This window comes from Tetrahymena thermophila (genome assembly GCF_000189635.1).
Source record: "Tetrahymena thermophila SB210 genomic scaffold scf_8254487, whole genome shotgun sequence".
NCBI classification, from domain to species: Eukaryota; Ciliophora; class Oligohymenophorea; order Hymenostomatida; family Tetrahymenidae; genus Tetrahymena; species Tetrahymena thermophila.
This window is the reverse complement of record NW_002476262.1, coordinates 467,729-486,845: the sequence shown is the minus strand read 5'-3', so window position 1 is coordinate 486,845 and position 19,117 is coordinate 467,729. Positions and strand designations below refer to the sequence as shown.

Genomic DNA, 19,117 nt, shown 5'->3' with positions numbered 1-19,117 from the left:
AATAATCCTGGATTTTTTAGATTCATCTTTAAAGCTTTCTAGAAGAAAATTTAATTTATATTATTTACATTTGTTTATATCTTTTAACATTAATAAAGATTATATCAAATGATTTATATATTTTAAGTAAAAAGAGAAATAGATTAAATAAATTAAGAATTAAAAATATTTTGATTCATTGAAAAAAAGTAATTTGATAATTTTTTATTCTAAATTAAAAACATATTTAATATATTTAATAAATATTTTAAAAAAATATAATTTATTCAATTCAATTATTGTTTTTATTGATTACTTTTTATATTAAAAATCAAAATTTAAATTTATGAAATTTATTTCAATGTATTAAATTAAAATCAATACAATAATTCAAATATATCTTACACAAAATTTAATTAACGTTTATAATTCAAATTAATTACTATTTGTCACCAATTATATAAATTATTTGAATCTCTTAAAAATCTAAATTTTAAACAAAAATAAATTTTAATTTTATACTTTGTTGAATAAAACTGACAATAAAAAAGGTATTTTGTTTTTTAAAATAGAATCATTTCAAAAATAATTTAAAATATTGTAAAAATAATAAATAGTTATTTGTTTAAAGAATATATAAAAAATATAAAATTTTCTTCTATTCTTTTTTCTATGAATATTCTTTTAATTATCATATTTAAAAAGAAATTTAAAAACTTACAGTTAAGCTAAGACATAAGTAATAAATTCTTAGGATTTATTTACTACTTCTTTATTTGTTTATGTTTTTTATCTATAGATTGATAAATTCTCAAGGCAAATCAAAAGCTGATGTTTCATTAAATACTTGTTATAAAATTTAGATACAAAAATAAAAGTAAAATTTATTCTACTTTAATCATTCCATTCAAAAAAATTGTTATTACATTTTGAAAAGTAAAATCAATTACTTAAATTATTAATCATTTAAAATAAGAGAGTTTGAGCGCTTACAAAAATTAGTTAAACACCTTTTCTTTTATTATTTAGTAAATTAAATAATTGCGTAATTACATATTAAATCTAATTAGATAAAGACAAAAAGTAAATTTTCATACTATTTCAAGAATACGATACACTTAATTCAGTTTCTATCAGAATTTTTGCTTTTACATCAATTAATTAAATTCATCGAGTGGCTAAGATAAAATTTCGAAGTGTAAAAACATTGTTTAAATAAAAAATCGCTAATAAATTTTGATAATTAAGATAAACTAAAAATAAATTATTCTTGATAAGAAATTTCTCATTTGCAACAAACTGCCTTTAAAAGGATTATCAAAAGCAATATAAAGTTAAATTAATAAAAACATAAACAAGTTCTTGTAAATTTAAATCTATACAAAACATTACAATTTTAAGAAATAGGATTCTAAAAATATTATTATGTAATAGGCTTTTGATGTTGAAAATTAGGATAGGAAACCTAGAGATTCCTTTCCTTATTCACCTTAACACATTCAAAACCCTCCAACTTAAACATAGAAGTTATAGGAAAATAATATTACAAATAAAAAGGACAATGAAAAAACAAAAGACTAAAAAATTGTAGAACCAAAGATCTCCTTTTTTAAACTCTTTAGGTATGCAACTAAGTTTGACTGGATTTTAATGACAGTTGGAGCTATAGCTGCTATTGCTAATGGTATAGCCCTTCCTCTTTTTGCTCTTATTTTTGGTTAAATGACTGATTCATTTGGCCCTACTTCTACTGGCGATCAAATCGTTGACGCAGCTGGAACTTAATCTCTCTACTTCCTTTATATTGGATTGGGAACATTCTTTTTAAGTTGGGTAAATAAATATCCTTAACTCTCATTCAAAAATTAATTATTTTTATACCTTAGGTTTAAATGAGCTGCTGGATGATATCTGGTGAGAGATAATCAATTACATTTAGAAAGGAATACTTCAAAGCTGTTCTTAGTTAAGAAGTTGGATGGTACGATATGATTAATCCAAACGAATTAGCAAGTAAAATTGCAACAGAATGCTTCTAAATATAAGGAGCTATAGGAGAAAAAGTACCTACCTACTTGATGACTGTTTTTATGACTCTTGGAGGTTTCGCAGTTGGATATGCAAGAGGTTGGTAGATGGCTTTAGTCACAACAGCAGCCTTACCTGTTTTAACAATAGGTGCTTTAGCCTTCTCTATAGTCATATAAACTTCATAGAAAAAAATTGCAAGCTCTTATGAAACTGCAGGTGGTTTAGCAGAGTAAGGATTAAATGCAGTGAGAACAGTCAAATCATTAACTGGCGAAGAATTTGAGTTAAAAAATTATAAAAAAGGATTGATTGAAGCCTTTAAAATAGCTTGCAGATATGGTTTCTGGGCTGGGGCAGGTTTAGGTAATATTTGAATTTAATTTTTAAAGATGTAACTAAATAAAATTTTTATTATATTCTTCTGCTTATTATATTTGTATTAATTAAAAATTGTTATAAATTAGGCTTAACTTTCTGCACTATGTTTTTAGATTACGCATTAAGCTTCTGGTATGGATCAAAGCTTATAGGAGACGGTACAACCAACTAAACTTTAGATCGTAACTATACTTAGGGAGATATATTCGTTGTATTTTTTGCCATTATGATAGGTATTTATTTAGTTTGAAGCATTTAAAACTTTCTTTTTATACTTTTTTAGACCATTTTATTAACTCTAGTGTTATTTTAAAAAAAGGTGGTTTTTCACTTGGATAAATGGGACCTTGTGTAAAATCTTTTGCAATTGGTAAATAAGCAGCTATTAAAGTATTTGAAGTACTTGAAAGAAAACCTCTTATTTAGCTTCCCCCTAATCCAAAAAGAATTGAAAATTTATAAGGAAAAATCATTTTAGATAAAGTCAACTTCAATTACCCTGCTAAAGCTGATATTCCTGTTCATAAAAATCTATCATTAATCATCAATCCAAATCAAAAGACTGCTCTTGTTGGAGAATCTGGTTGCGGAAAATCAACTGTTATGCAACTTCTTTTGAGATTCTATGACCCTCAATAAGGTTCTATTTCTGTTGATGGAGTTAATGTTAAGGAATTAGATTATCTTTGGTTTAGAAAAAATGTTGGGTAAATATTTTAAATCAAATTAAAAATAGAAATTATATTTTTTTATTAAAATCTATAGGTATGTTGGCTAGGAGCCTGTTTTATTTGCTACAACAATTAGAGAGAATTTAAAGTTTGGCAAGGAAGATGCTACAGAAGAAGAAATGATTGCAGCTCTTAAGTAAGCAAATGCTTGGGAGTTTGTTAAGGACTTACAAAATAAATTGGATACATATGTAGGTAATGCAGGAAGTCAAATTTCTGGTGGTTAAAAGTAGAGAATATGCATAGCAAGAGCTATCTTAAAAAATCCTTAAATTCTACTTTTAGACGAAGCTACAAGCGCCCTTGATAGGAAAAATGAAGCAATGATTCAATAAACTTTGGATGATATTTCTAAAGGAAGAACTACAATAGTGATTGCTCATAGATTATCTACAATTAAAAATGCAGATAGAATCCTTGTGCTAGAAAAAGGTGAGTTGGTAGAAGAAGGTACATATGAATCTCTAATAAATGCCAGAGGCAAGTTTGAAGCATTAGCAAAAAATTAAATATAAAGAGAATAAGAAGATAAGTAAGACTTATAAGGTGATAATGATGAAGAAAATCACCTTAAGAGCATGGATTAACCTGCTAAAAGAAAATCCTCTACTAATCCTGCTTAGATTCATCACCATAACAATTCGTAATCACAATCTAAGAGAAATAGTCAATAAATCGATGCTCCTGGAATTAACTTAGAAGAAAAAAAAGATAAGAAGCCCTTAACAAAAGAGGAATTAAAAAAATTAAAGGAAGAAGAATCAGGTATGATGAAAAGACTTTACGAAATTAACAAACCTGAAAGAATTTATTTCTATCTGGGAGCTTTGTTTGCTCTTTTAAATGGAACAATGTTTCCTTTATCTGGTTTCGTTCTTGGTGAATTCGTTGAAGTTCTTTCAAAGCCTTGGGCAAGCGATTTCAGAGAAAAGGCTGATCTACTATCTCTCTTATTCGTTTTCTTAGCAATTGGTTCTCAAGTATTTACAACTTTATAACAATATCTCTTTACTAGGTAATTTTTTATTTTAAATACTTTTAATCCTTATCTTTTATGCAAATAATTTTAGAGTTGGTGAAGGTTTAACCCTGAGAGTAAGATAAGATGTCTACAAAAAAATGCTTAGAATGCCTGCTGGTTGGTTTGATAGACCTGAAAATAACCCAGGAAGTTTAAGTGCTCGTTTATCAGTTGATGCTCACCTTATTAATTCTTTAACTTCAAATGTAGTATCAATTTAAATTTAAAACTTTTCAGCATTAGCAACTGGTCTTATTAGTGCATTTACTAATTCATGGAGAGTTTCATTGATTGCTCTCGCTGTTAGTCCTATAATGATTATTGCAGGATAATTACAGGCTAAATTCGTTCAAGGTTTCAGTGAAAGCACAGATGACGCTTATAAAGATTCAGGTATGCTTATTATGGAAAGTGTAACAAACATTAGAACTGTTGCTTCCTTTGCTAACGAGAAGAAAGTTTCACAATTCTATGATGAAAAGTTAGTTAAACCTTATGAAATAGTTGTTAAAAAAGGAAATTACTCTGGTGTTGCATTTGGTTTCTCTTAATTAGCTATGTTTGGAGTATATGCTATTATATTTATCTGTGGTGCTATATTTGTTAGAGATAATGGTGTTACTATAAAAGAAATGTTTGTTTCTATCTTCACTATATTATTTGCTGCTTTTGGTGCTGGTAATGCAAACTAATTTATGAGTGATGTTGGTGCTGCTAAGAATGCATGTAAGGGTCTTTTTAAAATACTCGATAGCGAAGATGAAATTCAAATATCTGAAAAGTATAGCAACAATCTTATCACAGAAAGAGTATTTGGTGATATAGAATTTAGAAACGTTTCTTTCAAATATCCTACTCGTGATGCTCAAGTTTTTGAAAATCTTTCTTTCAAAATTTAAAAAGGTTAAAAAGTTGCATTTGTTGGTCCAAGTGGTTCAGGAAAATCTTCAGTTTTGTAATTGCTTCTTAGATTCTATGATAACTATGAGGGTGAAATTTTTGTTGATGGAAAGGATATCAGAAGCTATAACTTGAAAGAATTCAGAAGGAGCTTTGGTGTTGTTAGTTAAGAACCAATTCTTTTTAATGGCTCTATTTCTGAAAATATTAGATACAGTTCTGAGGATGTAGGTCATGATGATATAAGAGAGGCTGCAAGAAGAGCTAACGCCCTTACTTTCATTGAAGCAAATTAATTTGAAAGTGAATAACAAAACGAACACTAAACTCTAGGAAGTGGATTTGACAGAAAAGTAGGACCCAAAGGTAGCCAAATTTCTGGAGGTCAAAAGTAAAGAATAGCCATTGCCAGAGCTATCATTAAAAATCCTAATGTTTTATTGCTTGATGAAGCAACCAGTGCTCTTGATCATGAAAATGAAAAAATTGTTTAAGAAGCATTAAATAGTGTAATGAAAGGTAAAACAAGTCTTTGTGTTGCTCACAGAATATCGACAATCAAAGATAGTGACTAGATATTTGTTATTGAAAGCGGAAAGCTTGTTGAATAAGGTACCTACGATTAATTAATGTCAAATAAATCTTATTTTTATAGATTAAATGCTCATTGATTAATAAGTAAATAAATTATAAAAATAAATAAATAATTAATAATGTTTTAATAAGTATATTATATTATTTTAAAAATTTGTTTTGTATATTAATGTCATTGTTTATCCCTTCCATTTAATTATATTATATCTAAATACCTTATTTATAAGTTTCTCTTTCTCTAAATCTCCTAACAATATGTGCCTAATTTCTAATTATGAAAATGACTTTAAAAAATTACATCAATAAACAATCAGTGAAGTTGATAAAAATTTAATCGAATATAGATTAGAATATTAACATGCTCTTCAGTAAGAGTAAAAAATATTTTTTATAAAATAAAATAATAAATAAAGAATTGGAATATTACTTTATATTCAGGTTATTTTAAAAATTTTTAAAAAATAAAATAACATAAAAAAATTTGATATTTTTTAAATTTATAAATATAAAATAAAAAAATGCTAATGAAAATAAATTAAAAATAAAAAAAAATTTTAAATAACTTAAAAAGTTTTTATTAAATTTGACAAAAAAAGTAAAATAATTTTTAACTTATTAATTAGTTTTGTTAAATTTTCTTAACTTTATATTTTTTTTTGCAGGCGCCAGAAGTTTAATTAATCTTTTTTATGAGCAATTAAAAAGATTTAGAACATTATTATTTTTCATAATGCTTTTTAAGATATTAAATATTAAAACAATATATATAAATTCTTTATTTTTTAAAACCTTGGAAAATTGCAAACAATATAGTTATTATATAAGAGCTTAGAAATGGAAGATGATATTAGAACAATTTATGAAGGGAAAAGAATTAGTTATTTCTATAATCCTGAAATAGGAAAGTATTGCATTTATACTTAGCACATATTAGAGCTTATATTAAACTTTTATAATATCATTAAATTTAACAAATCTATAATTAATAATATTTTTAGGTTTTACTACAGCAAAGATCACCCTATGAAACCAAAAAGAGTTGCTATGGCACATTCTTTAATTTAAAATTTTGGTCTGTATAAAGACTTAGATGTTTACACTGCTCGTTAAGCTACTTTTGAAGAAATGATCAAATTTCACGATATAGAATATATTAATTATCTACAAAATTATGTTAGTAATGGTTGGACATAAGAGCTAAAAAAGCTGAAACAAGATCCCTTAATAAATTTAGAATCTTCATACCATATAAATAACCCTAAAAAAAGATAAACAAGCAAGTATTGCATATTTTTTAATTTATCTAATTACTTTGCATCTTTACTTTTTATATTGAACTCATCTATATAAAAATATAGAGTAGGAGATACTTCTGATTGCCCAGGTTTTGAAGGTCTTTATAATTTTTGTTAGATTAGTGCTGGTGGTTCTTTAGATTGCGCATCAATGATTATAAATCAATAATCTGATATTGCTATCAACTGGGGAGGTGGTTTACATCATGCAAAGAAAAAAGAAGCTAGTGGATTTTGTTATGTTAATGATATTGTTTTGTGTGCATTAGAGTTATTAAAGTATTATCCAAGAGTAATTTATATTGATATTGATGTTCATCATGGCGATGGTGTAGAAGAAGCTTTTTTCCTTACAAATCGTGTGATGACAGTTAGTTTTCATGAATATGGTGATGACTTCTTCCCAGGTAACATATTTGTTTATGAATCATATAGCTTTTTGAAATAGATTTAGAAGTTAATAATAAATCATAAATTAAAAAAAAAAATAAATCCAAGCTTTGAAAATAGAATTATTATAAATCATAATGAGAATTCAATTTTTTAAAAATAAAAATTGTTTATTTAAATAGGAAGTGGCTCTCTAAATTCTATTGGCGATGGACCAGGCAAATATCATGCTATTAATGTACCTTTAAGACCAGGAATCAATGATGAAACATTTGAACAAGTATTTAAGGATGTTATGAAAAAAGTAATGGAAGTATATAGACCTAATGTAATATTGCTATAATGCGGAGCTGATTCATTAGCATATGATAAGGTAAAATTAATTATTGTTAGAGTATTTATTTTTAAATAATGATTGATTATTGTTAAAAAAGCTAGGACACTTCAATTTATCAACAAAAGGGCATGGAAAAGCTGTAGAATATATGAAAAGCTTTGGTATTCCTCTAATATTAATGGGAGGTGGTGGTTATAATGTACCAAATGTTGCAAGATGCTGGGCTTATGAGACATCTATTTGTGTTGGAAATAAAATTGATGGAAATATTCCTATTACTGAGCCGTTTTATGACTATTTTGGTCCAGATCATAAACTCCATGTTACTCCTAAAAATAATGTGGATAATAAAAATACCAAGGATGAGCTCCATTAGAAGGTTTCAACCGTTCATGAATATTTAAGATAAATAGAAAGTGCACCTTCTATGGCATTCCATCACACCCCTGATAATAGTAAATTTGCAGAAGAAGAATAAAATATAGATGAAGAATTTGATTATGATATGGATGATGAAGAGTTAGAAAGATATTTTAAATAGAAAGAAAAACCTATTATAATGAATAATAGATATATTTGATTCTTATAATTAAAATCATGTTTATTGTAAAATTAAATTAATGTTTTTTTATCTAATATAATTTAAAAAATAAAAATAAAAAAAATAGTAAAAAATATTTTTATCTTATCTAAAATAAAATATTTAAAAGTGTAAATGATTTGTATTTTTAATTTGGCAAATTTGTTTAGTAATGCTTATTTATTTGAATACAGTATCTTGGAAAAGTCTAAAACAGTCAGTATGTATTCTTATATAAATTATTAAAAATCTTTTGCCATTTCCTTTTCATAAAATTCTAATTTTTAAAGATTTTAGTAAATTTTTAATTTTTATTTCAAAGTATCTATTTTAATTTAGAGAATATTATTTTAATTTAAATTTTATTTTGAAAAAATCTAAATAGAACATATAAATAAGCAAATCATTTTAATAAACTCCCTTTTTTGAAAATGAAACTAAATTTAGGAGAAATAATTTATAATTAATTAGTATAAGTTACTACTTTATTTAAAAATTTAAAAAATGTTTTATTTTCTTTATTTTATTATCATACAATCTATAAAAATTTATTAAATTATTTCAATCTCTTATTTCAATTAAATATCTTATTCTAACTTGAGCTGAGTTGTAAACTACGTATTCACTATTTTAATATTGAGTAAAGAGCTAATTGAATGGAGTCTTAGCACCTTAGTGTTGTACGTCATATAAGAAATTATTTTATAAAAGATTTTGTTCATCTTATTCTTCATCAAAGTTATCTTCTTCCTCTTCTATTTCCTCATCACCATCAGATTAAATTTCATCTTCAGCTTAAATTTAAAAAAAAAAAAGTTATTAAAATTTATTTTTTTTTTTGTGATTTTACGAATATCAAGTTCGTCTTCTTCAACCTAAATTTAGCTTTCTTCATCTTGAGAGTTTTCTTCATCTGATGAATATTTAGTAGCTTTGACTACCTTCTTGATAGGTCTAGCAGGTATTTTCTAAGCAGGTTTTTTAGTAGATTTTTTTGCACTCTTTTTGGTAGATTTCTCTATTTGAAGTTTCTACTTCAAGTTTTCATTGAAATCAATTATTGGTCCGATTGGAACAATAGTACCGTTTGGTAAAACAAGATTTTTCTTTTCATCAGGACAAGACTTACCTACAAGTTTAACACTGTTAAAGCCTTTCATAAGTTAATAATTTGAGTTAGCAAACTTAGTAAAATTTTCATTAGTTTTAATTTGTTATTCCTTTCCAACTGCAACTTCACAAAGAAGTAAGAATCTACAATTTAATTAAAAATAAATATTAACTTTATACATGTAAATTTATTTGTTATATACCTTGATTCGACACCAACATCAGCATTGTTAGCATAAGCACTTGCCTTGGAGAATAAATCAGCAAAGTAGATTCCGTCACCAAGAGAGCTTCCAGATTTTTAGGCATGAATACCATTGATTCTTAAACCAAAATTAAGAATACTTAAGAGATTTTAAACACCACTGCCGTGCCATAAAAGCTTTTTAGTATGATCAGAGAATTATTTAATTCTTTCAGCCTCACCTTTTTAAAATTATAAATAAAATATTTAATGATATTAATATTTTTTATAAAATTACCTCTTCTCTCAACAGCGAAAACATTTCTAATAAACTAAGAATTAGGATCAGTAGCTTTATGATTTGTTCTGGAAACGTATTACTAAATCATTTTATATTCAGGATGTTCATTTTAAATTTATTTCATACGGATGCTTAATGAGTTGAAACAGTAATCCAAAGGATGCATTACTTGAAGCTTAGTATAAGAACCCATGATAATCTTAATAGCAGCTTCAAAATCAAGTAAATTTTCAACAAGACGCTATTCTTAAGAAATATTATGTTCATGGTTTAAGGGTTGAGCAGGCTCCCTATTTATTTATTGATTATTTTTAACAAATTAAAACTATTTTTTAACTTTAATAAACTTACCATTTAGAAACAGCTCTTGGAACAAGTTCATAATATCTATTGCTATAACGAAGTACGCTTTCTTCTCTTTCTAAAAGAAGTTGCATGTTATTTCCTTAAGTTAATTTACTTCTTAATTTTTAGATTTCTATGACTTCTTCTCTAATATCTGCAAGAATGCCCTAAGCTTCAATTAAGGCTGCTTTTGATAGCTTAGTTATGGGAAGATATTAGTCAGAAAGGGCAAATTGGCGATATGCTTATTTGAAAATTTCTGCATTAGAAATATTCTTAATAAACTCTTAAATAGGCTTTTCGAGCTATGAAGCTGAACAATTTAGACGTTCAAAGTCATAAGGCTTTAAAGAGAAAGATTTTTTATCATTTCCTTTCTCGAAGATAACAAGTTAATATTTCTTATCTTATTTTTTGAAGTTGTGTCTGTTAGTCCAATCGTTTCCAGACTAATTTAAAAATTATTCATAAAATAAATTTAATTCAACAATTATAAAGTTTGAATTTAAGTTACCTTTTAGTAGAAAATTTTACTGAATTCCTTAACGGCAGCTTCTTTGGTAGCAAAAGGAGTGTGTTGCATTTGACCCATACCACCCATATGACCCCAACGAGTGTAAAGAATATAAACGTCTGAATTTTTATCATGAATAACTTACATGATGTAGAATACATACTTAGCAAATCCTCCTCCGAGATCAACTTTAGTCATGAGCAAGTTGTATGGTTCATTATTATCATCAAGTACTACATAATTATCTTTCTTTTTGTAGTTTCCAGCTACATACTTATCGAGATAAACTTTATCACCAGCATTCTTTTGCTCAAAGAATTCCTTTTAATAAAATCATAAATATTAAATTTTGTTTGACTTAATTTTTGTATTAACCTTATATTGATCATAAGTAGTTTCTTCGCTAAACTTCTTACTGTCTTCTTCATAATCAATTTCTTCATCAGGGAATAAAGCATCAGTTACTATTGAAGTAGCAGCTCTTTAAGGCAATTTCTTTTCTTTAAGAGCTTCAACACCGTATTTTTTCAAGGATTCTGCCATTTTTTTGGAATCTTATTGCAAAGCATAAAACATTGCAGTATTTCTAATTTAAAATGAATTATTAAATTTATATTTACAACAACAAAAAATATTTACCCATCCTTATCCTTTACATTGAAATCTATTTTTGCATTGTGAAGTAGCTCTAATATTTCTGTATTTTCATAAGAGCCAAATTCAACTGGATTAACAACGTAGTGAACAGCATTTTTGCCTTGATTATCTACATGCTTAACATCGAATTTCTTTGTTTAAAGAACAAATTTAACTAATTTGTGAGAGTTGTGATATATAGCATAATAGAGGGCATTTCTACCTAAATTATCAACTTCGTTAATATTTGATCCATTTGCCAATAAATGATTCAATAAAACTAAATCTTTATTTTTATTTGCAAATTAAATAAGCAAAGGTGTAAATTATAAATAGTCTTAATGGCCTTCTAATTTAGCTTTGAATTTTTTAGAATAGTCAGGTTTGTAGTTAGCTGTATATATTTTCAATGCTTATTTTGCATCTTCTTAAATAGCTAAGGCAAATGGTGTTTATTAGTCATCATTGTAGGCATTGCAATCTAATCCTAATTCTAGTAGTTTGGGAGTAAGTTAATGATGAAGGAAAGCAAAATGCAAGCAAAGATTCTTCTTATTATCTAATTTTTTAGCATCAACACCTCTATTCAAAAGAGTTTCAAAAAGCTTCACTTAAAGATTAACATCTCTAGGAGATCTTTGACACAAAATGTGTATCAGGTTTTGTCCTTCGCTATTACATTAAGTAATCGTTTCATCTTCTGGATACTTAAAAAGAAGAGTGATTGAAAGTTAATAAAGATCAATTTTAATGGCATCCTCTAAAGCATTAAAAAGATTGTAATTGCCCTTGATTAAAAGCAAATAGGCAATACCCTACCATTAGAAAGTGATAGATGCCTTGAAAAATGAATGCTTACCTAATGGTAAATCACCTCTTACTCTAAATTCTTAAAAGACGAGATTATCTAAGCCTTTTTCCTTAAACTATTCTTTTGTGATGCTTCTTTTAACTAATTCGATATAACTGTCTTCTTCAATATGGTATTCACTAAGTAATTTTTTGATGATACTATTATTTGAATTTTGGTCACCTCCAAATCCATCATATTGATTTTGATATTAGAATAAGTATCTGCTTCCATAGCTAGAATAGTTTTATCTTCTTCTAGTTTTGATTGGATTACCCCAATGATCTTTAGCAGGTTCTTTGTATTCTTCCTCTTCTTCCCCGTTTGGTTTTAAATTCTTGTTAATAGTTATGAACTTTGAAGTATTAGCACCATTTTGAATAAGGGTAGTAGTAATTTCACTTCTTTTGAAACGGAAAGCGACAGCTAATGGAGTATTACCATTGGCATCTTCAATATCAATATTAGCTTTCTTTTCGATCATATAGATTACAGATATAGTAGAATTTTTTTAAGCAGCATAATGCAAAGGAGTCTTTCCTAAATTATCTTTAACGTCAATCTTAATATTGGATTGGTTACAAAGACTGCTAACAGTTTCAAAAGGATCATACTGTAATGTACTATATTACTAATCTTAGAGGCTAACAAAACAATAGTGAAGAGGAGTTCTACCAAGAGAGTCAGCAGCATTAATATCTGCTTTATTCTTAATCAAGAGATTTTCGAGATCAAAAGAAGCATTGGCACCTTTATCAGCCTTATTGATGGCATGATGCAAGGGTGTTCTATTTAATTAAAATTAGTTTAAAAAAAGTATTTAAAGTATATTCATTTTACCTGCCATAGTTATCAGCAAAGTTTGCTGAAGCACCATTAGAAAGTAAGTATTCAACAAATTCAAGATTGTTGCTCTGAATATTGTTAATTGCCATAATAAGTGGTGTCTTTCCAAACTGTTTTCAAAAAAAAAAATGTTGCTTCGATAAAAATATTTTGTTAATTAATTTACTATATCCTTAACATCGACTTATGCCTTGTGATTAATAAGAGTCTTTGCAAACTTGTACTTTTTCTAAGAAATAGCTGAGATTAAAGGAGTTGATTCAATAATATCTTTTTAATTAATATCTATCTTTAAAGTAGTGAGCCACTCTAAAACTTTATGAGAAACGTTCTAATTATAAAAATTTTTAAATTAAATTAAGAAAATTTAAACAAATATCTTGTTTACTGTAGCTGGTTCATCATCATTTTTCAAAATAAATTTATGGAGATGATTTCTCTTGAGATAATCAACGTTGTTAACTAATTAAGGATACTATTCATGAATGAATTTTAAGTAAGGTAAAGATAGGTGGCTAAGAGCTAATCCAAATATATTCATTTCTCCACAAGAATTATATTCTGGAATGTACTTAACTTTTTTATTTTAAATTGGATTACCCATCTCATCTTTTAAGGTTTTATTTCCTTCATTTTCATCATCATCTTCGTCTTATTCTTATTATTCTTCATTATCTGATTTATCTTCTACATCCATGTTTGATCTATATTTTTTAATTTTTTAAACTTTAGCTTCTACATCTGAACCCTTTTCGACCAAGAAAGTAATTAATTTTTAGAATTTTTGCTCAAATTGCAATAAATCTTCATCAGCTTGTTTTTAAACTTTTTCTAATTCCTTTTCTGTTAATTAAACTAAGGCTCCATCATTGCTAAATCCAATTAATGATTTTGCTGGTGCACTTCTAATTGCTTTTTTTGCTACTCTAGGACCTCTTGTAGGGGCTTACTTTTTGATAGGATTCTTTTTATTAGGTGCTGAGCCTCCTTTCTTAGAGTATATTTCTTGGCTTAATTCCTCAACTCTTTATTCTCTATAATGAGAAGCATCTTTTTATAAAATTTAAATAAAGAAATAAATAAATACAAAAATTATTTTAATATAATAAGCTTTAAAAATTTACTTTCACTGAATATTTTAACGTACATTAACAAAGGTGAAAAACCATGATAATCAACTTTATTCAAGTATTCTTTAAGATTTACGTTTTTATCTTTTTTGATTTCTTCAAAGATATTATAGAATTGATCGATTCCACTTGGTCCTTCTAAAATTAAAGTATTTAAGGTGTGTAGAATATTTTGATCAATTTAGTTAACATGAGAGAAATCGAGGCCTCCTTTCTTTAATAAAATATTTAAAATAAAGAAATTCTATTATTTGATAGCAATAGTTAATGGAGATTCTTCCATAGTGTTTAATTTGTTAATATCAGCTCCACAATCAAGTAAAATTTAAGTAGCTTTTTAGACAATCTTTTCATATTCTTCTTCATATTTTTTAGTAACATGATGAGCATTTTCTTCATTCTATCTTTTGCTAACATAATCATCTTTTGATAAGTTACAAAGATAATGAAGAGGCGATTGACCTTGTAAATCAGCCATATTAGGATTTGCTTTCTTCTCTTTGAGAATGAATTCGAATTGAGAGAGATTATTTAGATTTAATTTTTCAGTAGCTCTTGATATGATAGTTCTACCTTTAACATCAGTGCAGTTAACATCGCATTCAGGATAATTTAAGAGCTTCTTAACCATTCCAAAATGTCCTAAATTATTTATATTTTTAAATTACTTAAAAAAATTATTTAAATCTATTTATTACCTTTAGCCATAGCAATTGAGAGAGGAGTTAAATTCCAAGAATTTTGAGGATTAAAGTCAGCTCCAGCTTATTTGAGTAAATCAAGACAAGCTTAAAATCCATATGCAGCTGCATAATGTACAGGATAGTTACCTGAGGAATCTGGGTCATTGAATGGTCCACCATTCTTTAAAATAAGACTTAAAATCTTAAGATAGCCATTAGCAGTAGCATGAATGACTGCACTACGTTTAAACTTATCTTTTACAATAACTTTAGCTCCTTTTGAAAGAAGATATTCCACGATCTCAAAATGACCTCTTGAAGTAGCAATATGGAGAGGTGTCATTCTTTTGGGACCAGGAGAATCAACTTCAACACCACCTTTTTCAATCATCAATTTAATACAGTCAAGATGTCCATAGTGGGCTGCATAATGAATAGCTCTGTAACCTTCTCTAGTACGAGTATCAGGGTTTGATTTGCCATTTGCATCTAACAAAATTTCTACATTCTTGGCTCTACCAAATTAACAAGCAAGCATTAAAGGTGTAATTTTTTTCTTATCACCTTCTCTTGCATCAACACCCTATTTTAAAAGATAACTAAGAGGACCAGGACCTATTTTTAAATTATGTTTATTTATTTATTATAAATATTTTTAAAGGCAAGTATGAGTTAAATAAATACCTTCGCAAGTTGCTGCATAGTGAACTGGCTTTCTCATTAAATCATCGGGAATTGTGAATTCAGGTGATATTTCTAACAACTTTTTGATGAATTCTGGATTAGGATTGATGGCTGCACAATGAATAGGAGTAATAATACCCTATGCACCTCCAAAACCATAACTATTCTTGCTATAAACACCTGTGCTTTTCTTGGTTATACTTACTTTAAAAAATTCATGCATTTTTGGTTTATCTTAAAAATGAATTTACCTTTTTTGAATTCATCTAATTTGGATACATCATCTAAGGATAAAACCTATTCATGAAGATTGTTGAATCCATATCCACCGAATTTATTAGCTTATTTCATCAAATAGGATGCAGTCTTTCTATTACCAGCTCTTACAGCAACATATGTTTTTTCAAGTAAAGAGGTAGTGAGATTTTCGTCTTTAAGACCTCTTAAGAATTCCAAAAATTAAACTTCTGTTTCATTCTCAAGAAGAGAAAAGATTAATCTTTCATTCTCATTCCAGCTTTAGGTATCAACAAATGAGTTAATATCTGCAACAAAAGCATTGTTTCCTTCTTTACCACCTCTAGCCATTTATACCTTTCTAGTTGGTACACCGTATGCAAATCTGTCATTGAAACCAGTATAGACTTCTTCTAAGGAGCATTCAGGATTAGAAGCTAAAGAAATTTCTGATTTCTTGTTAAGAGCATTAATCAAAACATCAAGGCACTTTTTATCCTTGTTTTTAAGAATGATTTCAAGTGTGGTTTCATCAGCATCAGGACCTCTCTTGGCAAACAAAGTAGAGACCTATTTAATAATAGTATTGATTTTGATAAAAATTATGCATTAATAAAATGATTTCTTTACCTTTGCTTTTGACTAAACTAATTTTTTCAAAAGATTACTATTACCTGTGTAAACAGCTCTTAACAACTAATTAGTTAATTAATTAAAATTTCAAAAATTTAAATTTTTCTCAAATTAATTAGTACTTCTCTGTTTGTGCAGAATGAGCAACAAACGTCATTAATATCTTAAGAATCACCTTCGAAAGTTTCGTCAGTTTTGACTACATCAGGTATATTAGGATTGTGTGAACCTTTCTTATATTTTTCTACTTTCTTTTTTGCTCCCTTTTTTGAGACTTCTTCTTATTCATCATCAGCATCTTCATTATCTTCTGATTCTGAGCCCTTCTTTGCTGGCTTTCTTCCTCTTTTTCCAGGTCTTTAAATTAAAAATACTTATGGCTTTCTATTATGTATAATATTTTATTACGCTTCTTTTTTTGCAGGTGTTTCTGCTGTTTTTTTACCTGGCTTTCTGCCACGTTTACCAGGAACACGTTTTTACTCTCCTTCTTCCTTATCTTCATCTCCATTTTCTTCATGACCATTTTAATCTTCACCATTTTCTTCTCCATCTTTATCATCCTACTTATCCTATTTTTTTGGAACAGCGACTGATGCAGCTTTATCCTTAGAAGGAGGTCTTCCTCTTTTTCCTTTAGGCTTAGGTTAATCCTCTTAAGAGTTTTCGTCTTTATCTTCTGTAATTTCTTCAGTGGATTTATTTTTTTTAGGTCTTCCTCTTGATCTCTTTTTTTCTTCTTCATCTTCTTCGTCAGCTGCCTTTAAAATAATACGTTATTTATTTAGTTTATTTTAAATTATATCAACTCAATAAAAAGCAAAAAGATATTTAAAATTTATAGATATTAAATTGTAATGTTTATGAACAAAATTTTTGTAAAATTTTATTTTCTGATATTGGATTGCAAATATCTAATAAGAACATATAATTTATAATAAATTAAGAAATCCAATCATAAGACAACGAACAAAATAAATAATAAAAACGTTTGATTGATTGATGTCTTTATTCTAAGTTTTAAAAAATAGTAAACTTTTTACAAAATTAAGAAATTAAAAACGAAATTTTAATTTTTTGTTAATTACCTCATAGCTTTCACTGTCAGATCCCTTAACCTTATCAGATCCCTTAGAACTACGAGTTTTCCTGGCAGAAGCTGCCTTAGGAGCAGGTTTCTTCTTTTTTTTTTCTTCTTCTTCTGATGAGTCATCATCATTTTCTTCTTCTAAATCATCCATAAGTTAACCAATTAAGTTGTCATAACCTTTCTTATCGAATACTAGAGTTCTATTCTTTTCATTAAACTCATATAAATCCTCATCTACTACGCTCATAAACTCATCAAGTCTTACATTAGTGAGTTTTTTGTTGACTGTATAATTGTATGGTTTATTTTTTACAGAATGAATATGGTAAACTCCAACCTTCTCTGCCTTAGAGTTTTCCACATCAATATCTACCTCACTAGCAACCAAGATGAAGCCTTGCATGCTGTCTTCATCTCTGACTGCGTAAATAAAAATTCCTTTATCAGCCATATTTCTTTGTTTTTTGATTAACTTCAATCTCTCTTTTTTGTTTTATCAAGTTGATGTTAATTTCTTTTTATTTTAATATTTCTAATAAAATATCTTTTTTATAATAATTATGAGAAAATAAATCAATATAAATTTTATGCTTTAATATTTAATATGAAAATCATATCTTTCTTAAATGGATTATAAATTAATTGAAAAATCAATATTTCTCCCCTATATAAATAATTCCCAAAAAATCAATTATCATAAAGTTATCTTATCTGATGAATGAAAAAAAAAAAAATAAGTCTTTATAAAAACTTGATAATAATAGATTCTTTTTAAATACGATAAATTTTATTTATTGGTTTCTTTTCCCGGAAAATTTTAATTGTTAAACCAATAGAAAAAGTTTAATAAGTAGGTTCCATAATGAATTATTGAAAAATAAAATCTTTGCTATTAAGCATGATAGCAAATAATAAGTCTATATTTTGCTTGTCTATGAGTATTCTTTAACTTATTTTAATATACAATTTTCAAACTTAATATGAATAGCTACATTATTTACATTTTGAAATCTAAATTCAAAGATATTTTTGCGGAAAATATAAAAAGTAAGTAGACAGTATAACTTCAATAATTTATTTTGTTGCTTGCTCTAAAATCAAAATTGATATAAATAAATTGTTTTCTCATGCCAATAGTATTATATAGAAAAAGTTTAATTTTTAGTTAGCTTTTTATGTTATTTTAAAATATAAATTTATATTAATAACCTAGCTAGCTTACATTTAAAAGATCTTTTAATTTAGTATTCATAATAAAAGAATTTTTCTTATTTATTTATTTATGTTATGGATGCAGAAAATCCGAATTTTAAAATAAATTTGAGCGCTCTAATATTCCAAAATTTAATAAGATTGAAATAGTTTAATTTAAACCACATTTAACAAACCAATTCTATTTTGTAACAATCCTCAATTATACTTTTTGCATTTATAATTAATATTAAAACTATATCATAATTTAATTAATAATAAAAACTAAAAGAAGAAATTTATTAATTAACAAGGAATATTATGAATTTACATTACCAAAATTAATAAATTAAAATTAAATATTTTTTGATGATTTAAAATAAATCAAATTATAAAATGTATTTTTTTAAATTCCTGATGCTAAAATACCTGCTTCTTTTAATAAAT

At 26.6% G+C, this 19,117-nt stretch overlaps 3 protein-coding genes across 3 annotated transcripts; 2 read left to right on the top strand and 1 right to left on the bottom strand. All coding sequences in view use genetic code 6, as the record gives it.

The window, feature by feature from the left end:
* Nucleotides 1-1,404: 1,404 nt before the first annotated feature.
* TTHERM_00502619 (multidrug resistance protein-like transporter family ABC domain protein) lies at nt 1,405-5,711 on the top strand (the record flags this gene model as incomplete). The annotated part of the gene is made up of 6 exons (XM_001470915.1): nt 1,405-1,812; nt 1,866-2,373; nt 2,475-2,621; nt 2,708-3,095; nt 3,154-4,134; nt 4,190-5,711. 6 exons carry the CDS (start codon nt 1,405-1,407, stop codon nt 5,709-5,711), a joined length of 3,954 nt encoding a protein of 1,317 aa, XP_001470965.1.
* A 757-nt stretch (nt 5,712-6,468) lies between these two features.
* On the top strand, nt 6,469-8,236 carry TTHERM_00502610 (class I histone deacetylase family protein; the record flags this gene model as incomplete). Its single annotated transcript, XM_001022315.3, has 5 exons — nt 6,469-6,539; nt 6,633-6,914; nt 6,993-7,336; nt 7,502-7,692; nt 7,754-8,236. The coding sequence occupies 5 exons, from the start codon at nt 6,469-6,471 to the stop codon at nt 8,234-8,236; spliced, it is 1,371 nt and encodes a 456-aa protein (XP_001022315.2).
* Nucleotides 8,237-8,797: 561 nt separating this feature from the next.
* TTHERM_00502600 (WGR domain protein) lies at nt 8,798-17,930 on the bottom strand (the record flags this gene model as incomplete). The annotated part of the gene is made up of 18 exons (XM_001022314.2): nt 8,798-9,030; nt 9,087-9,490; nt 9,550-9,772; nt 9,829-10,121; nt 10,183-10,625; nt 10,691-11,011; nt 11,066-11,276; nt 11,330-12,964; nt 13,017-13,132; nt 13,189-13,353; nt 13,411-14,072; nt 14,147-14,794; nt 14,851-15,450; nt 15,520-15,723; nt 15,771-16,326; nt 16,387-16,452; nt 16,512-17,150; nt 17,478-17,930. The coding sequence occupies 18 exons, from the start codon at nt 17,928-17,930 to the stop codon at nt 8,798-8,800; spliced, it is 7,872 nt and encodes a 2,623-aa protein (XP_001022314.2).
* Between the last annotated feature and the right edge of the window lie 1,187 nt (nt 17,931-19,117).